The 26375-nt window shown below is 43.9% G+C and overlaps 1 protein-coding gene across 1 annotated transcript in view; it reads left to right on the top strand.

Annotated features, from left to right (window-relative positions):
* ELOVL5 (ELOVL fatty acid elongase 5) overlaps positions 1-26375 on the top strand; it is an 87171-nt gene that overhangs the window by 36001 nt on the left and 24795 nt on the right. Inside the window, exons 4-6 of the mRNA XM_075340309.1 lie at positions 4256-4333; positions 22436-22607; positions 25221-25345. Coding sequence (XP_075196424.1) covers positions 4256-4333; positions 22436-22607; positions 25221-25345 — 375 coding nt within the window. The remainder of the gene's footprint in view (positions 1-4255; positions 4334-22435; positions 22608-25220; positions 25346-26375) is intronic.

Genomic DNA, 26375 nt, shown 5'->3' on the forward strand with positions numbered 1-26375 from the left:
GGGGTTTTATGCAATTTTAGTTTTATGGTATCCGACTGAGTGCGACAGTGAAGTGAACCACTGACTGTTATAAGGTCTGTGTGTAGCTGGTACTCCTTTTATTTTACACTGGCATTACCATACAGTAATATATAGTGCCTTGCGAAAGTATTCGGCCCCCCTGAATTTTTCAACCTATTCCCACATTTCAGGCTTCCCAAACATAAAGATAATAATGTTAATGTTATGGTGAAGAATCAACAACAAGTGGGACACAATTGTGAAGTTGAACGAAATTTATTGCTTATTTTAAACTTTTTTAAAAAATAAATAACTGAAAAGTGGGGCGTGCAATATTATTAGTCCCCTTTACTTTCAGTGCAGCAAACTCACTCCAGAAGTTCATTGAGGATCTCTGCATGATCCAATGTTGTCCTAAATGACTGATGAGGATAAATATAAGCCACCTGTGTGTAATGAAGGCTCCGTATAAATGCACCTGCTCTGTGATAGTCTCAGTGTTCTGTTTAAAGCGCAGATAGCATCATGAAGACCAAGGAACACAACAGGCAGGTCCATGATACTGTTGTGGAGAAGTTTAAAGCCAGATTTGGTTACAAAAAGATTTCCAAAACGTTAAACATCCCAAGGAGCACTGTGCAAGTGATCATATTGAAATGGAAGGAGTATCATACCACTGCAGATCTACCAAGACCCGGTCGTCCATCCCAACTTTCATCTCAAACATGGATAAGACTGATCAGAGATGCAGCCAAGAGGCCCATGATCACTCTGGATGACCTGCAGAGATCTACAGCTGAGGTGGGAGAGTCTGTCCATAAGACAACAATCAGTCGTACACTGCACAAATATGGCCTTTATGGAAGAGTGGCAAGAAGAAAGCCATTTCTCAAAGATATCCATAAAAAGTGTCGTTTAAAGTTTGCTACAAACCACCTGGGAGACACACCAAACACGTGGAAGAAAGTGCTCTGGTCGGATGAAACCAAAATCGAACTTTTTGACAGGGCTGTGGAGTCGGTAAACCAAACCTTCGACTCCGACTCCTCAATTTCTCTTGCACCGACTCCGACCCCTACATATATTGCTTATAGTTAGGTGAAAAATTTATTGTAGTACATGAACATGTGTATGTGAACAGCAGACATTTAATAATTTGTATGATACAATAATCAAGATATTTGGATAGTAGATAAAATATATTTATTGGAATACAACTTTAGAACACAAACTGTAATAAATTGTAAATATGTAATACACTATGTAATATACAGTAGATTACATATATAACTTGTGTGTGTGTGTGTGTGTATATATATATATATATATATATATATATATATATATATATATAATATATATATATATATATATATATATATATATATATATATATATATATATATATATATATTGTATTACATATTTACAATTTATTAGTTTTTTGTTCTAGAGTTGTATTCCAATAAATATATTTTATGTTCTATCTAAATATCTTGATTATTGTATCATAAAAATCATTAAATGTCTAATGTTCACATTGTACTACAATACATTTTTCACTTAAATATAAGCATTATACTAAATGTTATTATTTAGTAAAATATTCAGCACATTCTACATTGCACTACTGTCCCCAATTTATTATATATTTTAGGAGTCGGAGTCGGTGCATTTTATACTAACTCCGACTCCTCCAAAATGAGCTCCGACTCCACGACTCCGACTCCACAGCCCTGCGTTTTGGGCACAATGCAAAACGATATGTGTGGCATACACAGCTCATCACCCTGAACACACCATCCCCGCTGTCAAACATGGTGGTGGCAGCATCATGGTTTGGGCCTGCTTTTCTTCAGCAGGGACAGGGAAGATGGTTAAAATTGATGGGAAGATGGATGGAGCCAAATACAGGACCATTCTTGAAGAAAACCTGTTGGAGTCTGCAAAAGACCTGAGACTGGGACGGAAATTTGTCTTCCAACAAGACAATGATCCAAAATATAAAGCAAAATCTACAATGGAACGGTTCACAAATAAACGTATCCAGGTGTTAGAATGGCCAAGTCAGACCTGAATCCAATCGAGAATCTGTGGAAAGAGCTGAAAACTGCTGTTCACAAACGCTCTCCATCCAACCTCACTGAGCTCCAGCTGTTTGCAAAGGAAGAATGGGCAAGAAATTCAGTCTCTCGATGTGCAAAACTGATAGACACATACCCCAAGTGACTTGCAGCTGTAATTACAGCAAAAAGTGGCGCTACAAAGTATTAACTTAAAGGGGATGAATAATATTGCACGCCCCCAATTTCAGTTATTTATTTTTTAAAAATGTTTAAAATAAGCAAGAAATTTCAATTAACTTCACAATTGTGTCCCACTTGTTGTTGATTCTTCACCAAAACATTAACATTTTTATCTTTATGTTTGAAGCCTGAAATGTGGGAAAAGGTTGAAAAATTCAAGGGGGCCAAATACTTTCGCAAGGCACTGTAAAACAGTAATTTAAATTTGCACTTAAAGCACCACTCTAGTGCGCACAAGAAACCCAAATTCCCATAGACTATGCTTGAAAAGCAGAACACATCCATTTTGGCATTAAACGCTGCAGTTGAAAAAGCAGCAAAAAAACAGGTAAAAAGCAAAGTGCGGTCATAGCCTAATGCAAGTCTATGAGAGCCTCATTCTGGCTCTCATAGAGAAGCATTGAGTGCTTGTCAGAAGCTACAGGCACAAGATGTTGCCATGGGACCAGAGCGGTACCGAAAAAAGATGAAACTGACGCTGGGTGAGTATAAAACCTAGAGCAGGGAATTTAGGTTTAAAACACCACTCCAGCGATAAAATAAAAAAAAACACTGGTGTGGTTCTTTAAGACAATGCAGACATCATCCTCTATCCTTCACTTTCTCAAAATAATTTACATGATCTAGAGAATTGAGGGGCTCGTGACCTTTGACTGTGTTGGCTTTCCCTAAATATATATATACTTAACCATTAGGACGTAGGCAATTTTAATTTTGTTTTCGTTTCAGTTTTTATTTGCTGACACAGATGTATAACTTTGTTTTTTTTGGGGTTTTTTTCCGGGAAATATTTTAGATTTTAATGACACCTTTTTACCCATCTTAAGTAAAGGAAAATGACAAAAAAAAATCCAAGTGTGGGGAAATGGGGGAAAATGGAAAACGTAATGCTGTGAAAAAGGAAAAAAAGCAAATTTATTGGTGGGGATGGGGGGCCGGGCGGGAGGTATTTTTGTAACTTTAAGGCTATGTGCGCACGTTGCGTACAGTCACTGCAGAAATTTCTGCAGCGATCTGAAGAGCACATGTGCGCTTTAAATCGCTGCAGAAATGTCCGTAGTGAGCGCCGATTCCATGCGCTCTGCCTGCAGCTCCTCCCATAGACAGAGCAGGGGCTGCCGGCAAAGCGCACGGAAGAAGTGACATGTCACTTCTTTTTACGCAGCGCTTCGGCAGTAGCCGAAGTGCTGCGCTCTAAAACGCCACGTGCGCACGGCCCCTGCACAATCTCCATAGACTGTGCAGGGGACGCATGCAGTTACGCTGCGCTACAAAGCGCAGCGTAACTGCATGAATTTACGCAACGTGCGCACATAGCCTAATTGTTCAGTAAAAATGACCTGACGGCAGGATTCAGGTCAGCACAATTACAGTGATACCACACGTTTACTTTTTTTTTTTTTACTATGTTAGTGGCTTAGCAAAATTCTTAAAGGGGTTGTCCACTACTCAGATAAACCCTTCTCCATCCCTGTGTTTCCCCCCCATCAAAATAACAACACCTATACTAATTTATGGTGCTTGCGCTTCAAGTGGTGTCGGCACTGCCTCTCCTGGGGATCATGTGACATTTTTATGTCACGGCATCCCTGCGGTCAATCAGCACTGGTTTCACACTAACCTCCTTCAAAAACATTAAAACATCTGCAGGAAGCAAGAGAGCAGTGTGCACAATTTTTTAAAACATGTTGCAAAAAATGGTAATGAACACCACAGGACTAAAAAGAAGAGTGACTTTAAAGCTGAAAATGAGCCAGGGCCTTACTGTCTGAATGCATGGAGGTGCTGTGCTGTGTACTACGTCTTAGAGGATGAATAGTGTGCCGCGGCCCTCTGCGATCCTTTATGCTTGGGTCACAGTTTACAATGTAGACACTTGGATACTGATTACACAGAACATTGTCGCATTTTGAGTCCTTCTCTTACATCTTACATTCTGTTCTTTTTAGCTGGTAACAGGAGTATGGGAAGGAAGCTACAACTTTTTCTGCCAGGACACTCACAGTGGAGGTGACGCAGACATGAAGGTGAGAAGAACATTTATTATTCATGACATCTAGTATATGTGAAACCAGTATTCTCGTTTCTGCTTTAGCACAGGTTTGTTGGATTACGCTTCTGTTCTGCTTAATTTACTGAAAGAGACAAAAATGATTTGTGCATGTTGATTCTGCCCTGCTCTGCTATTTTCATGTCATTTCATGCAAAGCACAATTGTCATAGATTGCAGGCAGTGTTCCAGTTATTGCTCAGACTATTCTGGTAATAGGTATGATGCAATGCCCGAATACTGAATACCTGATATATTGTGAAAGCGTGAAAGCTTACAAGTGATGAAATGGAGTGAAATAATGGCTGCCTACCTGTGTGACCCATGGTGAATCTGTCTTACCAAGTTCTGAGCAATGCTAATTCCCAGACAGCCGTTATCTGACGCTGCACTTTCTTACTAGACACTTCAGCTGATAAGCAGAACATTGCAAGCCCATGGCGACTTTCTGCAGATGTCTTCTATGATGTGAAAACAAATCCCACATCCTGTGGAGATCCCTTGGGTTGACCGATATCTGTTGAAGGTCTAAACACCCACATAATTTCTGTGTAGGAAGGTGCAGACTACTATGTGGTTCAATAATGTCTGCTTAGACTTTATGACAAGTTCATACCCTATACCTACAGTTCTGGGAACTGCAACGGCGCAAATGGACGTGTAGAAGCGTGGAAGAATCAGATGGATTCTATACAAGCCATGGAACCATAGGATTGAATTTTCTAGCAAAGGTCTATTTTAATTAGCATTTAGTAGATTAGTCCTTTGTAGTCTTATCGTTTTCTGAACCGATCCATATATTTACATGCATAGTATTCAAAGGAGAACTGTGCCAACTGAATTCAATTACACATCTGTCAGCATGACCCCTTTTGGAAGATGCCTGTGCCTGAAACCCAGCCAAATAGCAAATTACTTTGTTGTTTAGCAACTCATTCCACTAAATCATCACAGGAAAATACGGGAAGGAAAAAGACAGAACAGGATGTACGCCTTGGTTATCAGATCTACTTAAGGCCTCGTACTTACATCTGTGAATTTTATCAGACAGCACACGGATACAACACGGATGGCAGCCGTGTGGCATCTCCATTTGTAGACATAATCTGTGAACCAGACCAAATTAACATTTCTCCTTTGTGTTTTGTTGCTGACCCATGGTACCTCTTTACCTGTAAAAAATATTGAGTAGTTCTTACAACTAGGGTTATGCTAAAAAGATTTGCTCTTCCCTTGTCAAGTGTTCAGTCCAATCCTCCTCCGCATGTAGAAGGGAGGCTACCCTGGTCAAGTGTTCAGTCCAATCCTCCTCCGCATGTAGAAGGGAGGCTACCCTGGTCAAGTGTCCAGTTCAATCCTCCTCTGCATGTAGAAGGGAGGTTGCCCTAGTCAAGTGTCCAGTCCGATCCTCCTCCGCATGTGGAAGGGAAGCTGCCCTGGTCAAGTGTCCAGTCTGATCCTCTTCCGCATGCAGAAGGGAAGCTGCCCTTGTCAAGTGTCCAGTCCGATCCTCCTCTGCATATAGGAGGGAGGTTGCTCTGGTCAATTGTCCAGTCCATTCCTCCTCCGCATGTAGAAGGGAGGCTGCCCTGGTCAAGTGTCCAGTCTGATCCTCTTCCGCATGCAGAAGGGAAGCTGCCCTTGTCAAGTGTCCAGTCCGATCCTCCTCTGCATATAGGAGGGAGGTTGCTCTGGTCAATTGTCCAGTCCATTCCTCCTCCGCATGTAGAAGGGAGGCTGCCCTGGTCAAGTGTCCAGTCTGATCTTCCTTCGCATGTAGAAGGGAGGCTTCCCTAGGCAAGTGTCCAGTCCTTTCCTCCTCCGCATGAGAACTAGACTGGGCCAGTCATTAAAAACACAAATAGGACACTATGTGTGAATGCAATACATGGAACACGAAGGGCTTATTCATATGTTTTGAATGAGAGTTCTGAAATCCCCTGCACACGCTGGTTATTATTATTCTGCAGATTTGAACCTTCAAAAAATGAATGTGAAAAAACCCCCCCAAAAAACACACCTAATAAATGCAGCAAAAACACAAGTATTTTACACAGCATTTTTCTTGCCAACTCTTTGGTTTGTGCAGTAGAAATATCTGCTGCAAATTTTAAAGGTGTAGACATACCCTTTACACGCTTTACACGCTACGACAACGCTAAAGTGATGTCGTTGGAGTCACGGAATTTGTGACGCACATCCGGTCGCGTTAGCGATGTCATTGCGTGTGACACCTATGAGCGATTTTGAATCGTCGCAAAAACGTTCAAAATCGCTAATCGGTGACATGCCCCCCTATTCCCAATTATCGTTGACGCTGCAGGTACGATGTTGTTTGTCGTTCTTGCGGCAGCACAAATTGCTATGTGTGACACCTCAGGAACGAGGAACCTCACCTTGCCAGCAATGAGGAAGGAAGGAGGTGGGCGGGATGTTACGTCCCGCTCATCTCCGCCCCTCCGCTTCTATTGGGAGGCCGCTTAGTGACGTCGCTGTGACACCGAACGAACCGCCCCCTTAGAAAGGAGGCGGTTCGCCGGTCACAGCGACGTCACTAGGCAGGTAATTAGTGTGACGGGTCTGCGCGATTTTGTGCGCCATGGGCAGAGATTTGCCCTTGACGCACAAATGATGGGGGCGGGTACGCACACTAGCGATCTCGCTAGCAAGATCGCAGCGTGTAAAGTGGCCTTTAGGATTAGTATTTGGGGAGGTTTACTGTATACCTCAGTATTTATAAGCCAAAACCAGGAGAGGGAAAGTATAATAGAAACACGTCACCACTTCTGTATTTATCACCCACTGCTGGCTTTTGCTTAGAAATACTGAGGTAAAAACTCACCAAATCGTCAACGTGTGCCTGTGGCCTTAAGGCGATGTCGTTGAGGTCACAGAATTCATGAAGCACATCTGGCCTCGTTAGCGACGTTGTTGCGTGTGAAACGCACGAACGACCATTTATGAGCAAATTTTCTTACCTTATCGTTGATTGTTGACACACTGTCAAGTTCCCAAATATCGTTGCTGTAACAGGACGCAGGTTGTTCGTCGTTCCTGCGGCAGCACACATTGCTATGTGTGACACCGCAGGAACGAGGAACAACCTCGTACCTGCGGCCGCCCGCAATAAGGAAGGAAGTAGGTGGGCGGAAAGTTTGTTCCGCTCATCTCTGCCCCTCCGCTTCCATTGGGAGGCCACTTAGTGACGTCGCTGTGACGCCGAACGAACCTCCCCCTTAGAAAGGAGGCGGGTCGCCGGCAACAACGACGTCACTAGGCAGGTAATTAGTGTGACGGGTGTTAGAGATGTTGTGCGACATAGACAGCGATTTGCCCGTGATGCAAAACCGACGAGGGCGGGTACGCACGCTAGCGATATCGATAGCGATATCGCTGCGTGTAAAGCGGCCTTTTGACTACATGCCCACAATAAGCATTTGGCAAGTCTTTGATGTTGCAGATTTACTTCTCTTTTTTTAGTGCATTTTTATTTCATTTTTGACGCCGCGGTTTTTGTCTCTTTTTGGTATATGTTTTAAATAAAGCGGTTTTGGTTTTGATACTATTGGTATTTGGCTTTGACTACACTTGGATACAGTCATGGGTGGATTACGTGTTTTTAGTGCATTTCTGTAGATTAATTGCACAAAAAATGCATGTATTTTTTACTGGCAGATTTTCTGCATCTAATGCAATTCTATGGGGAAAATCCACACATAACACTCAGAGAAATAGACATATTGTGGATTTGTAATATATGCCACACCTCAGGTTACTCTTTGAAAAAAAAAAACCACAGTGGGTAAGAGAATTCTATAAAGCTCATCCACTTTGCTGGGTTTGTAGACCCCTGCACTAGAATTGCAGTGTGAATTGCTTTGAATAGTCTTAGGCGGGCTTTACACGTTGCGACATCGCAAGCCGATGCTGCGATGTCGCACACGATAGTCCCCGCCCCCGTCGCAGGTACGATATCTTGTGATAGCTGGCGTAGCGAAAATTATCGGTACGCCAGCTTCACATGGACTCACCTGCCCTGCGACCGTCGCTCTGGCCGGCGACCCGCCTCCTTCCTAAGGGGGTGGGTCGTGCGGCGTCATATCGACGTCACACGGCAGGTGGCCAATAGAGGCGGAGATGAGTAGGATATAAACATCCCGCCCACCTCCTTCCTTCTGTAGAGCCGCCGGCTGCAGGTAGGAGATGTTCCTCGCTCCTGCGGCTTCACACACAGCGATGTGTGCTGCCGCAGGAACGAGGAACAGCATCGTACCTGTCGCGGCAGCCTAATTATGAAAAAGTCGGAGCCTGCACCGATGATACAATAACGACGCTTTTGCGCTCGTTCATCGTATCATCTAGAATTTAGACACAACGATGTCGAAAGTGACGCCGGATGTGCGTCACTTTCGATTTGACCCCAACAACATCGCACGTGCGATGTTGCAACGTGCAAAGCCGCCCTCACAGTTTTATGCAACTCTGCCAATGTAAGTGGGATGGGGGCACAGCAGTGGCAAGATGAATTAGACTAGCTGTGGCACCATGCCCCTTTCCTCTCCCCCACGCCCCTGTCCTGCCTATTTTGGCAGAGCTGGGTAAAACGGCATGAAAACATCAAAAGTCTTAGGCTATGTGCCCACGGGGAAAGTGTCATGTGGATATATCCGCAGGACATTCCGCAGGAGCTCCCAGAAAACCGCAGCACAACTTAGTCTGTTTTAATGCTGCGGATGTATTGCGGAATGTCCTGCGGATATGCTGCGGTCATTTTGCTTTGAGGATACAGTACCATGGCTTCGGCACTGCATCCTCAATGCAGAACAAGTGTTGGAGGGATCGGTGAGTTCATACTTACCTCCATCACGCAGCACTTCACTCTCCGGCTGTTTCTGTCTGCACATTGCAGGAGAAGGTGGGCGAACCTGAACTAGCTCTGGCTGTCACATGACTGGAGCTCGTGCAGGCCCCGCCCACATCCTGCTGCCCGCTCCTGGCTCCACCGCGCTCCTCTGCACCGGAGGAAGTGACTCTGGTGTCTTCAATCAAGGCAGGTAAGTATGGGATCGTGCGCGAAAATCCACAGGAATAATTGACATGCTGCAGATTTTTAAGCAGGGAAATCCGCATTTTCGCTGCGGAAAAAAATGCAGCATGGGCACAGCACTTCCAAAATGCCATAGAAATGGCTGGAGACTCACTGTACTGCGGATTTTTGAAAAATCTGTGGAATCTCTGCAAAAAATCGCGGCAAATTCCTCGAATTTTCCGCAGATTGGGCACATAGCCTTACAGCATGGCAGAGACCCTTCTCCAGCCCTAAGGCTATGTGCCCACGCTGCGGAAAATTTGCCGCCATTTGTTTGCGGAAATTCTGCTGATTTCTGAAAAATCCGCAGTATAGCGAGTCCCCAGCCATTTCTATGGCATTTGGGAAGTGCTGTGCCCATGCTATGTTTTTTTCAGCAGCGGAGATAATGCGGATTTCCCTGCGGAAAAATCTGCAGCATGTCAATTATTCCTGTGGATTTTTCCGCACAATCTTATACTTACCTGCCTTGATAGAAGACATCGGAGTCACTTGAGTCACTTCCTCCGGTGCAGAGGAGCACGGTGGAGCCAGGAGCAGGAGGAGGGTGGGGCCTGCACGAGCTCCAGTCATGTGACAGCCGGAGCTAGTGCAGGCCCACCCGCCTCCTGCACAGTGCAGACAGACACAGGCGGAGAGTGAAGTGCTGCGTGATGTAGGTACAGTGCCTACAAGTAGTATTCAACCCCCTGCAGATTTAGCAGGTTTGATAAGATGCAAATAAGTTAGAGCCTGCAAACTTCAAACAAGAGCAGGATTTATTAACGGATGCATAAATCTTACAAACCAACAAGTTATGTTGCTCAGTTAAATTTTAATAAATGTTCAACATAAAAGTGTGGGTCAATTATTATTCAACCCCTAGGTTTAATATTTTGTGGATAACCCTTGTTTGCAATTACAGCTAATAATCGTTTTTTATAAGACCTGATCAGGCCGGCACAGGTCTCTGGAGTTATCTTGGCCCACTCCTCCATGCAGATCTTCTCCAAGTTATCTAGGTTCTTTGGGTGTCTCATGTGGACTTTAATCTTGAGCTCCTTCCACAAGTTTTCAATTGGGTTAAGGTCAGGAGACTGACTAGGCCACTGCAACACCTTGATTTTTTCCCTCTTGAACCAGGCCTTGGTTTTCTTGGCTGTGTGCTTTGGGTCGTTGTCTTGTTGGAAGATGAAATGACGACCCATCTTAAGATCCTTGATGGAGGAGCGGAGGTTCTTGGCCAAAATCTCCAGGTAGGCCGTGCTATCCATCTTCCCATGGATGCGGACCAGATGGCCAGGCCCCGTGGCTGAGAAACAGCCCCACAGCATGATGCTGCCACCACCATGCTTGACTGTAGGGATGGTATTCTTGGGGTCGTATGCAGTGCCATCCAGTCTCCAAACGTCACGTGTGTGTTTGGCACCAAAGATCTCGATCTTGGTCTCATCAGACCAGAGAACCTTGAACCAGTCTGTCTCAGAGTCCTCCAAGTGATCATGAGCAAACTGTAGACGAGCCTTGACATGACTCTTTGAAAGTAAAGGTACCTTACGGGCTCGTCTGGAACGGAGACCATTGCGGTGGAGTACGTTACTTATAGTATTGACTGAAACCAATGTCCCCACTGCCATGAGATCTTCCCGAAGCTCCTTCCTTGTTGTCCTTGGGTTAGCCTTGACTCTTCGGACAAGCCTGGCCTCGGCACGGGTGGAAACTTTCAAAGGCTGTCCAGGCCGTGGAAGGCTAACAGTAGTTCCATAAGCCTTCCACTTCCGGATGATGCTCCCAACAGTGGAGACAGGTAGGCCCAACTCCTTGGAAAGGGTTTTGTACCCCTTGCCAGCCTTGTGACCCTCCACGATCTTGTCTCTGATGGCCTTGGAATGCTCCTTTTGTCTTTCCCATGTTGACCAAGTATGAGTGCTGTTCACAAGTTTGGGGAGGGTCTTAATTAGTCAGAAAAGGCTGGAAAAAGAGATAATTAATCCAAACATGTGAAGCTCATTGTTGTTTGTGCCTGAAATACTTCTTAATACTTTAGGGGAACCAAACAGAATTCTGGTGGTTTGAGGGGTTGAATAATAAATGACCCTCTGAATAAACTTCACAATTTAAAAAAAAAATAAAAAAGGAAATAACATTCTTTTTTGCTGCAGTGCATTTCACACTTCCAGGCTGATCTACAGTCCAAATGTCACAATGCCAAGTCAATTCCGAATGTGTAAATCTGCAGGGGGTTGAATACTACTTGTAGGCACTGTAAGTATGAACTCCCCAATCACTCAGCACTTGTTCTGCATTGAGGATGCAGTGCCGAAGCCGCGGTACTGTATCTTCAATGCAGAATGACCACAGCATATCCGCAGGACATTCCGCAATACAACCGCAGCATGGAAACAGACAAATTTGTCCTGCGGTTTTCTGGGAGCTCCTGTGGAATGTCCTGTGGATATGTCCTTAGGACACTTTCCCCGTGGGCACATAGCCTAAGCCACGTATCAGACGCTCCAGATCATGAAGAGGCGAGTATTTCTTAATGAATCTGGAGCGTCTGATTCCTACACATCTTGATGAATCGTGGCCTTTTTTTTTGCATGGCCTATTCTGAGAGCAATATTTTTTTATTTTCTGCAGGATTTGACGTTTTATGGGATACTATTTTTTTTTTTTATGACTTTTAGTCCATTTCTTTGCATGTCAATGTGATGAAGAAGTTAGATTTTCGTTATTTATTTTAATTTATAGTTCAGGTGGTTCAGGATGAGGCTATTCCAACTATGTATCCCCCTTTTTTTGCTTATTTTTGTTTGTATATAAACACTGCATTTCTAAAGACAAACATTTTTTGATATTTTTTTGTGGGTTTTTTTTACATTTCTAAATTTTATTCAACTTTCTCTTTTACATTTCTTCCACAGGACTTGATTATTTTACAATTTGCACAATCTCATGCACTGGCACTGCAGCACTTCTTTACTAGAGTTCATGAGACCTGTCAGTTTCCCACTGACACAGCCTACTAGACCCTCTGCTTATGGCAGGACTTGACAAGCCACCGTACCCTGAGACCATTCCTTAGTTACAAAGTCCCATGGCAAAAAAAGTTGCGTTCTGAATTACAGCCCCTTAATGACCACCTTAAGGGGCACTTTTCATACTACGACATCGCAGGTGCGATGTCGGAGGGGTCATGTCGAAAGTGACGCACTTCCGGCGTCGCACTCGACATCGTAGTGTGTAAATCCTAGATGATACGATTAACGAGCGCAAAATCATCGTAATCGTATCATCTGTGTAGTGTCTGGGAATTCCATAATTACGCGGCTGCGACAGGTGCGATGTTGTTCCTCGTTCCTGCAGCAGCACACATCGCTGTGTATGAAGCCACAGGAGCGAGGAACATCTCCTACCTGCGTCCTGCAGCTCACGCCGGCGATGCAGAAGGACAGAGGTGGGCGGGATGTTTACGTCCCGCTCATCTCCGCCCCTCCGCTTCTATTGGCCGCCTGCCATGTGATGTCACTATGACGCCGCACGACCCGCCCCCTTAATAAGGAGGCGGGTCGCCGGCCAGGTCGACGTCGCAAGGCAGGTGAGTCCATGTGAAGCTGCCATAGCGATAATGTTCGCTACAGCTGCTATCACAAGATATCGCTGCTGCAACGGGGGCGGGGACTATCGTGCTCGGCATCGCAAGCATCGGCTTGCGATGTCGTTGTGTGCAAAGTGCCCCTAAGAGTGGTCGTTACGGGGTTACACGTGTATTTCTATATGATATGATCAGGAATAGGCTATTTAGGGAACTGCAGCACTGACTGCCCTATTCACATGATAAACTTTAGATATGTACACATCTAGCCATTACATAAGTATTGCACATAGTGTTACATAACTGCTTAACTGCCTTTACTGTCCCTAGTTTAGACATAATAGCTCCGTTAACAGCAAACACATCTTAACAAAAATATATACAGAACTTAATTAACTTCGTAAACCCAACAATAGTTAAAGGGAACATGTCACCAGGTTTTTCCCCTATAAGCTGCGGCCACCACCAGTGAGTCGTTATATACAGCATTCTAGAATACTGTATATAAGAGCCCAGCCCACCTTTATAATACTCACCTAAGGGGTGGTCAGGTCCTATGGATGTCGCTGCTCTCGGTCCAACACCTCCTCCATCTTGTGCAGTTGCCATCCTCCTTCCCAGCCCCGTGTGGATCATGTGTCCTGCGTCCGTTGCGTTCCTGCGCATGCGCATTTTGATCTGCCTGTCTGAGGGCAGAGCAAAGTACTGTAATGTGAAGGCGCTAGAAAAGGTCAAAGACCGCAGACACACTACAGTACTAGAAATCCCATGCCCACTGTGTGTACTGCCCTCGGCGTAAACTGACCTGTGGTGTGACTCTCCGAGCCGCAAGAATGTCAGTTCTTTGTTGCGGAGCTGCAAGCGTTCTCTGCAGGGAGAAAACGCAATTGACCGAGCCTGGATCGTGGACACTAGCAGCTGCAGTCTCCTCCGGACACAGCGGGTCCTGATCGTGTGTTCACATACCCTAAAGTTGTTTTTTACGTTATACAGAGCAGCCTAGGCACTTATATACAGTATTCTAGAATGCTGTATATAAGAGCTTACTGGTGGTGGCTGCAGGTTATAAGGGAAAAACCTGACGGGTTCCCTTTAATAGATCCTCAGCATCCTCGAGTGGGCTGGACTGTTCCGCTAGAGTAGGTTCATACCACGATTTTCTCGTCACACGAGAAAAACACTCCGATTTTTCTGATCAACCTCTGATCACAGTTTGATCACAGTAGGATCAGTGTTTCTCAGAGGTAGAGAGGAAATAATGGTTTCTCCATTACGTCATGTCACCCGAGTGCAGGCCGATATTTTTCACAAACCCTTAGAGTTGCATTACCGACTTTGATCCAATACCAAGCAGCTTGAAAAAAAAAATCTGACACCATGAATATTATGAATACATCGTACATGATCTCTTAATGTTATTTCATGCTGTTTTCTCCATTCATATACAGAGCCTGTTGGCCTTTGAAGCACACCGTGATGTAGCTTGAGAACAAACTTGTCACCTAACAAGCTTAGTTCTTACTGCGCATTACTGTTTACATCACTTTTATTTTACTTCCTATAATAGATATGTCAGGAAAAGCTCACGGTTTATACACTGAAAAGATACTATGACGGATGCCTTAGAGAGGCATCCATCATGTATAATATTATCTGTTGAATGAATATGCCATGATCTTTCCAATAGCTTTTCATGACGTATGTGTTAAACAGATACTATTATATAACCTTTGGGTGAGAAATGCTGTCATCCATAGGCATTTATGACACTCATTTAACACATACATTATAAAAACCTCATGTCGTACCTGTCATTACCCAAAGAAGAAACAATCAAACATTTTTTTTCCTAGATCACTGCACCCACTCCCTACATCATCTATCACACTCAAACTATCACAGTTCAACCTCTCATATTTTGTAATCCATCTACAATTTAAGATTTCAATCTGCTTTATTCCATTTTATTCTCTACTATCAGTACAGCATTACATTATCAGCATGAGACCGTACCATCTTTTCCTGCTGGGAAGACATGATAATCTTCCCTCTATATTTCTCTAAGGGGTACTTCTCACATAGCGAGATCGCTAGCAAGTTCGCTGCTGAGTCACAGGTTTTGTGACGTACCAGTGACCCCATCCGCGATCTCGCTGTGTGTGACATTAAGCAGCGACCAGGCCCCTGCTGTGAAATCGCTGATGGTTACACACTGTTCTGGTTCATTTTTTGCTCGTTGGTCTCCCGCTGTGCAGCACACATCAGCGTGTTTGACGGCGGGAGACCAACGAGCACCGACTCTGTGTAAGCAGCGTACGCTATTTAGGGTACCGTCTCACTAAATGACGTACCAGCGATTCCGACCACGATACGACCTGGTCAGGATTGCTGGTTTGTCGCTACAGGGTCACTAGTGAGCTGTTAATCAGGCAGATCTCACCAGCGACCAGCCACGAGCGACTCGTGTAACGATGCTGCGCTTGGTAACCAGGGTAAATATCGGGTAACTAAGCAAAGCGCTTTGCTTGGTTACCCGATATTTACCCTGGTTACCAGCGTACACCGCTTACAGGCTGCCAGCGCTGGCTCCCTGCACACGTAGCCAGGGTAAATATTGGGTAACTAAGCAAAGCGCTTTGCTTAGTAACCCGATGTGTACCCTAGCTACATATACAGGGAGCCAGCGCTGGCAGCCTATAAGCGGTGTACGCTGGTAACCAGGGTGAATATCGGGTAACCAAGCAAAGCGCTTTGCTTATTTACCCGATATTTACCCTGGTTACCAAGCGCAGCATCGTTACACGAGTCGCTGGTGGCTGGGCGCTGGTGAGATCTGCCTGATTGACAGCTCACTAGTGACCCTGTAGCGACATACCAGCAATCCTGACCAGGTCGTATCGTGGTCGGAATCGCTGGTACGTCATTTAGTGAGACGGTACCCTAAATAAGCTAAGCTAATAGAATATAAGTAAACAATCAGGGAGGATTAACTGTCATCTTTTACATTATAACTGTGTTATAGGAATTGTATAATCATTATGAGTAGTTATGATTTATGCCTGCGAAAGTATTCACCCCCTTAGACTTTTTACCTATTTTGTTACATTACCACCTGTGTTTAAATATTTTTGCAATCCGATTTGTGTGATTCATCAGCACTAAATAGTCTCAGATGAGGAAGTGAAGTGAGAAAAATATAAGCAAACATTACATTTATGGGATAAAATAAATTAAAATTACCATGTGCATATGTATTCACCTATTTTTCTATGAAGCCCCTAAAAAGTTCTAGTGTAAGCTATTACCTTTATAAATCACATGCTTCGTGAAAGAATATCCACGTGTGTGCAAACACACTGTCTGTCAGTATGTATACACACCTTTTCTGAAAAGTCACAGATGCTGCAAGACCATTAAGCAAAGTCACCACTAACTAAACACTACCATGATGACCAAGGAGATCTGCAAACAAGTCAGCGATAAAGTTGTTGAGAAGTACAAGTCAGGGTTGGGTTCTAAAAAAATATCCCAATCTCATGATTCCCTGGAGCACCATCAAATCCATTATCCTCAACTGGAAAGAGCATGTACCACAACAAACCTGCCAAGAATGGGCCACCCACCAAAACTCTTAGCCCAGGCAAGGGGGGCATTAATCAGACAGGCAGCACAGAGACCAAAGGTAACCCTGAGGGAGCTGCAGAGTTCCCAATCAGAGACTGGAGTATCTGTTCATAGATCTAGAATAAGGCTACTTTCACACATCCGGTTTGAGCACTGCGGCTCAATGCGGCTGTGAAACCTATGCAACGGATGCGGCGAAAACACCGCATCCTTTGCATAAGTTTTTACATGCGGCCCGTCCGTTTTTTTCCGTTTGCGGCACGCTACTGAGCATGCGCAGTGGAAGAAACCGCATGCGGCGGCCGGATGCGTATTTTTCCGCATCGCGCCGCATCCGGCGTCCATAGGCATGCATTGAAAAATGCGGCGCAGCGGCCGGATGCGGCGCAATGCGTTTTTTTTGCCGGAGAAAAAAACGTACCAGGGAACGTTCCATCCGGCCTCTGCATCGGCTAAATCTGCCGCATGCGGCAATAAACGGACGGAACGCAAGCCCATGCGGCACAATGCGGCGCCAATGCAAGTCAATGCTGGAAAAAACGAAACCGGCGGCAAAAAAAAACGGTTTCGTTTTTTCAGCAGAGCGCCGGATTGTGCCGCACTGCTATAGCCGGATGTGTGAAAGTAGCCTAAGTCGTAAACTCCATAAAGGTGGCCTTTATGGAAGAGTGGGCAGAAAAAAAGGCTTTACTTACAGCCAAAAATCGGAAGGCTCGTTTTGATTTTCTTAAGACATGTGAGACACTCCCCAAATATATGGAGAAAGGTGCTGTAGTCAGATGAGACCATAATTGAACTTTTTTGCCCACCAAGGTAAATGCTATATTTAGTTCCAGACCAACACAGCTCATCACCTCAAGAACAGCATTCCCACAGTGAAACATGGTTGTGGCAGAATCATGCTACGGGGATGTTTTTCAGCAGCATTGACAGGTAGAATGGTCTCAGTCAAAGAGCAGATTGATTGCTACTAAATACAGGGATATTCTTGAGCAACACCTGTTTCAGTCTGTCAATTATTTGATAGGTAAGGATGGTTGACCTTAGGGAGATCAACATCCAGCACCGCAGAGCACCATCACGTGTTTTCTCAACACAGTGATTCTAGAGCAATGCCCCCTGGGAAATATGCAAAACAAGGAAGCCGCGGAGACACCATCACGTTTCTCAACGCTGGCAGGTAACTAGCCAGGTCAAAGGGCAGATTGATTGCTACTAAATACAGGGATATTCTTGAGCAACACCTGTTTCAGTCTGTCAATGATTTGAGACTGGCATAGAGGTTCACCTTCCAACAAGACAATGACCCAAAGAATACTGCCAAATCAACACTTGAGTGGTTTAAAGGGAAATGTGTAAATATATTAGAGTTGCCTAGTCAAAGCCCAGACCTTAATCCAATTGAGAATCTGTAGTCAGACTTGAAGATTACTGTTCACAAGAGGTTACCATCTAACTTGAAGGAGCTGGAGCAGTTTTGCCATGAGGAATGGGCAAAAATCCCAGTGTCAAGATGAGGAAAGTTCAGAGATTTATCCAAAACAACGTGCAGCTGTTATTCACACAAAAGGAGGCTCTACAAATTATTGACCTGGGGGGGGGGGGTGAATAGTTGTGCACAGTGAAGGTTTCAGTTATTTTGTCCTCTTTATTTCAAATGAATTTGTGTGGTTCAGTCCAAGCATTTGAAGTATACTAGTGACCTCCTTGGGAGTACGTGAATACATGTAATTTCCTAGAGGTCAGTATGAAATGACCTACTGAAAAGTGGGAATCCATGGACTTTCAGATAGAAATGAAAAACTGAATAAGGCAAAATTAGCTGAATTATTAACTAAGGAATAGTTGCATAAAATAAAGCTAGAGTGCTGCAATATGTTTTTTACGGGAGTCTACAGGATGGAATAGGATAGTACATATGCTAATGCATTTACATTTTTGCTGTATATTGAAGTATGGCAGCCAGATGCTTTGGCCCATTTGACATTGGAACCCTGTCAACACATTTACTCTGTATGTCAGCTGCTTTTGTGCCAAACACCCTAAACATAAACAAAAAACATGATACAAATAGAGATGGGGGAACCCACAGATATCCGGAATCGGTGGGTTCAACCGTTCTTTTTTTGTTTTTTTTTTTTTTAAAAAAACACCAGGGTCTGGACCGGACTTAATCCTGAACATCTGCCCAAACGTCGATCCCCATATAAGTCTATGAGGACCTGAATATTGTGCTTTAAAATTATGGTAGGAAGGGCTAGGGGGAGTGTTATACCTATAGTCTCCCACGTGGCTGTAACTCTACTTCTGGCGCCACTCATTAATCCTCATACATATTCTCTGCTTCCCCCGCCCACCGGTAATGCAGTCCCGGCATCTGTGATTGGATGCAGTCAGACCGCGCCCCCACCCTGTGATTGCTTGGGCTCATACACGCTGTCTGCGTCTCTATAGTGGTGTGAAAATAAATAAATTGGCATAGGGTCCCCCATATTATCATACTCCGCACAGATAAAGCATACGACTATAGGCTGCAGGCCCCAGCCTTGTATTTTTATTCACAGTCAAGATAAGCAAGAGGGACCCTATGCTGCTTTTTTAAAATTTATTTAAATAACTAAAAAAACGCATGTGATTACCCCCCCAACTTTGCTGCAGTCCTTCCCCAGCAAAACCTATGGGGAAAAAAATGCTGTGCGCACACTGCGTTTGTTTTACCTCTAGGTTTTGCAGCAAAAAGAATGAGGATGTCATTTCTTTTCCACAGGTACCTGCGGTTTTTGCCATAGATAATGGTAAAAAAACGCAGGGACTAACCTGCGGCAAAACTGCGGGTGCATTATTACTGCAGTTTTTGCCGCGGGTGCGGTATTCTGCCAGAGGGTGCAGATTTTTCTTAAGAAAAAGTTATTTCCCAGTTAGTACAGGGCCTAAATATGCAATATGGTTTTAATGCGATATTGATGCAAATCTGGTGTAGATATTTCAGAACCAAATTTGCTTCTGGCAGAAAACCACACAGAAAAGGCGTCAAAACTATTTTTGTGTGTTTTTGGGGGGGGGTTTTGCTAAGAGATGCAGAGTTGGTTCTGACATCCAAAATCCTGCACCAAATATGCATATCTGGCAAAAAAAAAAAATCAAAACCGCATCGTGCTTAGATGCATTTTTTTTGCAAGGAGATGCCGTATTGATGCAGGACTTTGGGGTATAAATTTCAGCACCATGTCTGCATCTCTAGGCAAAAAAGAATGCAGTTTTCTGTCATGAGATGCAGGTCTCATTGTACTCAGTTCACCTGAGGTGAGGTCACTAAGTTCAATGAGGTCACGTGAGGTCAGTTTACCTGCAGTCACAGATGGGGTACCGTGGGAAGCTCTCCAGCTGTGACCGCAGATAAACTGAGTGTCAATACCGTTCACAGCTGCAGCTCAGTCAGTTTGTTCCTGAAGCCACAGGGTGCAGTCATGTTCTGTGCCCACACGCTGTGACTGCAGTATGTAGCAGAACCGGGATCGTTGTGGGATATCGTTTGGATTATGTCGGAACTGGGTGTTTGGAGTTATTAAATGGACAAGAGGGTGTTTTTTTGTATTTTATTTCTAATAATGGATTTTTTCGGTGTTTGTGTTTATTTCTTTTCACTAACATTATTAGTAATTGGGGGTCTCATAGATGCTGCCCATTACTTATTTAGAACTTAGTAGCAGGTGTGAGCTTTCATTAGCCCCTGATAGTACCCCATGGCCACCACACTAGAAAAATCGGGATGAGCCTGGTAAAGTTCAGGGATTGTCGCATCTAATGGAGCAACAATTCTGGGTGGCTGCACGCTGTTATAATTAAGGCTGGGGGCTCAATAACCTAACCATGGGCCTCCCCAGCCTGAGAATGCCTGCCCCCAGCTGCTTTATCATGGCTGGGTATCAAAATTGGAGGGGACCACACGCCGTTTTTTTAATTATTCAAATAAGATTTTAAAAAGTCGCATAGGGTCCCTTGTATTTTGATACAAATAAGCACATTGCTGGTGGCGGCAGCCGTATGCTTTATTTGCTTTATCTGCGCTGGGTATCACAATATGGGGGACCTTACGCCAAACTATTTATTTTTTACACCACTATAGAGACAGACACCATGAGTGATTCTGCATGGGAGAATCGGTAATTATAACGGTCCTGCTTTATTCCCTGTTTTCTTTGTTGTACTTCTTTATATTATCCGGGTGCTCAAATCCGAATATATGCACGGAGTTCCCTGAGAGCACCGTGTTTTTGGTGAGTGCACTGACGCCACACTTTACAGTTCAGGTTTGCCCCTCTCTAGATATAAACAGTCCCTCACGGACTTGTTCACACACTGCGTTTTTTCCATGTATTTTCAAGGGTAATAAAAGTCTGTATTTTACAGTACGAGAAAAGTGAATGAGATTTCAGAAATCTCAAGTACATGCTGTTTGTTGTTTGTTTTTTTTTTCATGAGAATTTGAACCATTTTTTTCCAGATCTGCAGCTTGTCAATTCTTTCAGTGTTATTCACCCATTCAAACAAATGGGGATAAAAACATCAAAAAAGCAATTAAAAACTAGTAAAAAAAAACAAACAACAACTTTTTTCTGCCAGCACTCTGGTTTTTGGAGCAGAAAAATGTGCTGTAAATATTCAACATGTGCACATACCCTGACACGGAACCAGCAAAACTATGTATATACCTGTAGACGTGAATATTGAAGAAAACATGTAATAGCACAGGTAAGTATTTCCAGTGTTTCTTTATATTTTCTGCATAGTGTAATGCGGGCTTTACACGAGACGACCGATCGTGCGACGCATCGTTGGGGTCACGGTTTTCGTGACGCACATCCGGCATCGTTCACGACGACGTCTCGTGTGACACCTCCGAGCGACGCAGTATCGCTCACAAATCGTAAGTCGTGTACTTGTCGCTCAGTTTTAAAAAATGTATTAATTAAAATGGCGCTGGTTGTTCATCGTACCCGGGGTAGCACACATGGCTCCGTGTGACACCCCGGGAACGATGAACACAGCTTACCTGCGTCCTGCGGCTCCCGGCGTCTATGCGTAAGGAAGGAGGTGGGCGGGATGTTTACGTCCCACTCATCTCCACCCCTCCGCTTCTATTGGCCGGCGGCTGTTTGACGTCGCTGTGACGCCGAACATCCCTCCCCCTTTAGGAAGAGGATGTTTGCCGCCCACAGCGAGGTCGCTCAGCAGGTAAGTACATGTGACGGGGGTTTCACGACTTTGTACGACACGGGCAGCGATTAGCCCGTGACGCACAAACGACGGGGGCGGGTACGATCGATCGTGAAATCGCACAATCGGTCGTCTCGTGTAAAGCAGGCATTAGTGTCAGATATTCTAAATTTAGGCAGGCAGTTTGCTTTGATTGCCCATCTATTACCCGTATAATCTAAGGAGTGTTAGTATTGAAGTCAATAGACCCCATTTGTGCGGCATGTGCCGCCCTGATGAATACAGCAGAACCCCTGTATGACCGGTTCACCTGTCTTACCTGCTGTAGCTTGCCACTGCTTTTAGTCGGACCACTGATTATATTACCAAGAAAATTATTTGCGATGTATGTAACTTTACAAGTGTATAAAGAAAAGGGTTTGATGGTTGGTAAATATTACATTAGTCTGAGGACCGTCAATAGCATTGTGCCAGTATACCTCAGTATATACAGAGTGCATAGCCAGTTGATCACTTTATGCTTATTTATTTCCATGTCCAATTGTATATATTTACACAGTCATTTCTCTTTACAGATAACTCGGGTCCTCTGGTGGTACTACTTTTCCAAGCTTATCGAGTTTATGGACACGTTCTTCTTCATTCTCCGTAAAAACAACCACCAGATCACCGTCCTGCACGTCTATCACCACGCGTCCATGTTGAACATCTGGTGGTTTGTCATGAACTGGGTACCCTGTGGACACTGTGAGTAGTATTAGTGCCTCATTTCGAATAAGATATGCTCCATAGAGTTGCTTCGGACACGTACACAATTGTCGGTTTTGTCCATTTAACCATTGTAATTTAGCACATTGTGAATGGTGTAGAATGAAATCTCTTCACACAATGCTAGTGGTTTTTCATTTCATCACCCACCATACAATGTCTCCCTGACATCCCTTCAGTTTCCATTTACAACCTGAAGCTTTTTTCTGCTTTTTAAATGGTAAAATAGAATAAAACTCACAGAAGGAAAGGGGCTTTGTTTCCCTTCAACTTGCTTGGTGTATTATTTCTATGTTCCTGACTAATGAATTCCCAAGTTACCAGCCCCACCTTTGTGTTATAAAGCTGGCCATAGAGGAGGCCCAAGAGCCAGTGCTTAGGAAACAATGCCTCGGGACATCATCCACACCTCAGAAAGTGAAGAATCTCACAGCAGCTTTTCACAATGGGGAATTGCTTAGCCTTCAGCCGATATTGAATATCTCATCCTATGCAGTGAAAAATACCATATTATTAAAGTGCAGTGGAACTTTTTCCGAGCTCATGCACGTCAGTAGAGAAAACTGCTCAAAGTAAAATATGTCGCTATTAACTTTTTTTTAACCAAAATGTTTTTATTGAAAATGTCAAGTTATAGATAACATACAAATACGGGGTTACCAAACCCCCAAAACTCCCAACAAACATGCAATAAATATTCATGACGTGTAATTTAAGGTGGTAAAAAAACAAGAAGAAAATAAGAAAGTAGGGGTCAATATCATTCCTACAACAATAGCTATTTATTATGCTCAATATTAGCAAGGTGGAGGTTTCAGTCATACGAGTCAGTATAGAATTTTGCAAATATATTCAGCGGGTCTCATTTTCCTGCTTCAATTTAGAACAGGCCAAGCCGGAATCTAAACAGATCCCTAGACTCCAGGTCGTTATTACCTTACCAGAATTGCTATTGGTTTTCCAATAAAGAAATCTCATAGTACTGCACTTTTATCTAATTAAATACCCTACTAAGATGACAGTATAGGTGTTCTCTGGATATTGATTGACTACACCTGTCACATCCGTGTCTGAACACGCCTCTGTCTCCAGGTAGCACCATACTTTCACTGTAGATGCTACTGGGCAATGCAAACATGTTTCAGATTTAACTTTAGTATAGCTGGGACTTCTTGTCCCACCAATCAGTCAACCTGTGTTTCTGCAGAGAGCTGATTATCTGTTGCAATTAAGTTTCTGTTAGGAGACACATGTGGGGCCCTTTCCCATTTAAGCCCCTAGCACTCAGTTGTAGGGCTTGCTCGCACGAGCGACTAATATAGCCGAGTGTAATCCATTGTTTTATCGGATAGCAGTCAGACCTGTGTTATACTATGGGGCAGTGAAGATTTGTTTTTTTCCACCCTCCCATCCCCCATGCCGATTCAGCATGAGCAAACAATTGCAGCATGCTGCGAGTGGCTCTGATATTTGGAACAGGCACACCCATACAAGTCTATGGGTGCGTGTGAAACCTCAGACTGCACGCGGATGTCATCCAAATGCAGTCTGATTACTGTGGACACAGGCAATGGAGAAGATGGAGAAATTAAGTTCTCGATTTTCTCTCCTGTACTCTAATTCTTGCATGTGGGAGAATCTGAGCATAGCAAATGACACTAGGCTACACTTGATGCAGAGTTTGAGCCGAGTGTCATTTGCATAATGAATCTGATTTACTTGCATGAGAGAGGAGAGAATCATCACTAGTGTGAGTGAACCCTTACGCGGACCGTTATACTTTAAACTGATCCTGTTCAGTCCCTTTACTGCTCCTTTCTTTCTCCCTCATTTTATAATCTTTTGCTGACCTTATATTGTTTTCAACCCTAACCCTTAGTTTTTGCCCTCTCTGGTTTTGACATGGCCTGTAGATCCCTCTCCTGCCAGATCTCTCCACTGGCAAGACGTAAGTTAGGGTGCCCTGCGGAAGTCTACATCCCTTCATAGGGGCTTTAATTTTATTTTGTAAGCAGAATAGCAAGTGCAGAGTCTGTCTGTAGAAGCCCTTGCAAAACACAGTGCAGCCTAAGGCTATGTGCCCACTGGACAATGTACCCACGGAATTTGCCGTGGAAAACCTACGGATTTATCTGGATTTTCTAGATAAAACCACAGGTTTTAGCAAGTACAGACACTCCCCATGTTACCCTATGGGACATGGGGAGTGCTGTGTCCATGCTGCGGAATGTGTGGCTGCGGAACATGCTGCGGATGTCCTGCAGCCGCACATAACTGCATGTCAATTATTCCTGCGGAAATTCCTGCGGAAATCCCGGCCCTCCACTATGGAGATAGAGGTTGGGACTTCCGCAGGTAAGTCGCATGAATGTCCGCAGGTTTTCCGCAGATATTTTGCTGGATAACTGCGGATTCCGGGGAGTTGCTGCGGGAAAACTGTGGACATACCTGCGGATATACCTGCAGGTGCGAGCTCCCGTGGGCACATAGCCTTACACCCCCCCCCCCATTTTATTTACATATATATATATATAAATAATGATATTCACAATAACAGTATGTTAATTACCAGTTTATTTTCTTTGTTTTCAGCGTACTTTGGTGCCACTCTCAATAGCTTTATTCACGTCCTCATGTACTCTTACTACGGACTCTCAGCTATTCCGTCCATGAGACCTTATCTATGGTGGAAGAGATACATCACTCAGTGCCAGCTGGTAAGCCTTCCATTTGTTCATTTGTCCTTGGCAGAGTGTTCAGTCATATCTGCTATCCACATAGGTGCAATATTTTTTTTCCACTCTGCTTTCATTTACCTTAAAGTGCAAAGAATGATTTTAGTTCACAAAGCTGGTGACACTTATTGTAAGGACTCATCTATTTTATATGTGTTCCCGGTTTCTTTTTTTGTTCCACTTCGCAGTCGAAGTCTAGCAATTCTAGATGCTTTAGCCTAATTTATCAATTGCGACTGTTTAAAAAGTTGCAAAATTTGGTGCAACTTCACTAGTGTATTTTTGAGTGCACCAAAATGTTGTCACAATTTTTGTGACTTTGGATGCGAATAGTTGCAAAAGCAGTTCAAGACAGGATAAAAGGAATTTTTTTGTTTGTTTCTTTTTAACTTTGCACTAAATTCAAGAATTGCATGTGCCCTGTTGATGAATTTGGCACAAAAAATGGCAACGAATAATACCACTGGTCTAAAAAGAAAAGTTACTGTAAAAAAGCATAAATTTTATAATTCGATGCCACTGAGTGAGACACAAGTCATCGCAATTCACAAATCTTGTAGTTTCTTCTCATATTGTACTTTGTTGGGTGAACATATTGGTGAATTAGCATAAAAAGAAACCTGTATATTCCATTTTTTGTAAGACCACATCACATTCAGTGACTTATGGAGTATATTTAAAAAAAAACATTATATCTGTGTATGAAGCAGTAATTTCACAAAACATCCCTGGCATAAAACAAGAGACGGAATCACTGAAGGGCCCCATACACATTCATTCAGGATTGGCAGAGTCTGGTGTGTATGGGGACCTCTCGACAGATGATGTTGGCAGAGAGGAGGATTGAGCTCTTGGAATTTTAATGTCCCATCCTTTTGTCCGTCATACAGGTAAATTGGTGCTAGACTCGTCTGGCAGCGGCTCTTTCATAGTGAACACAGGAGCACTCATTCTAGACGAGTGTTCCTGTGTATGGTGGATTCTGGAGGGATACCAGTTAGCGGACAACTAT

The sequence above is a fragment of the Anomaloglossus baeobatrachus genome, chromosome 3 (assembly GCF_048569485.1).
Source record: "Anomaloglossus baeobatrachus isolate aAnoBae1 chromosome 3, aAnoBae1.hap1, whole genome shotgun sequence".
In the NCBI taxonomy this organism is placed as follows: Eukaryota; Metazoa; Chordata; class Amphibia; order Anura; family Aromobatidae; genus Anomaloglossus; species Anomaloglossus baeobatrachus.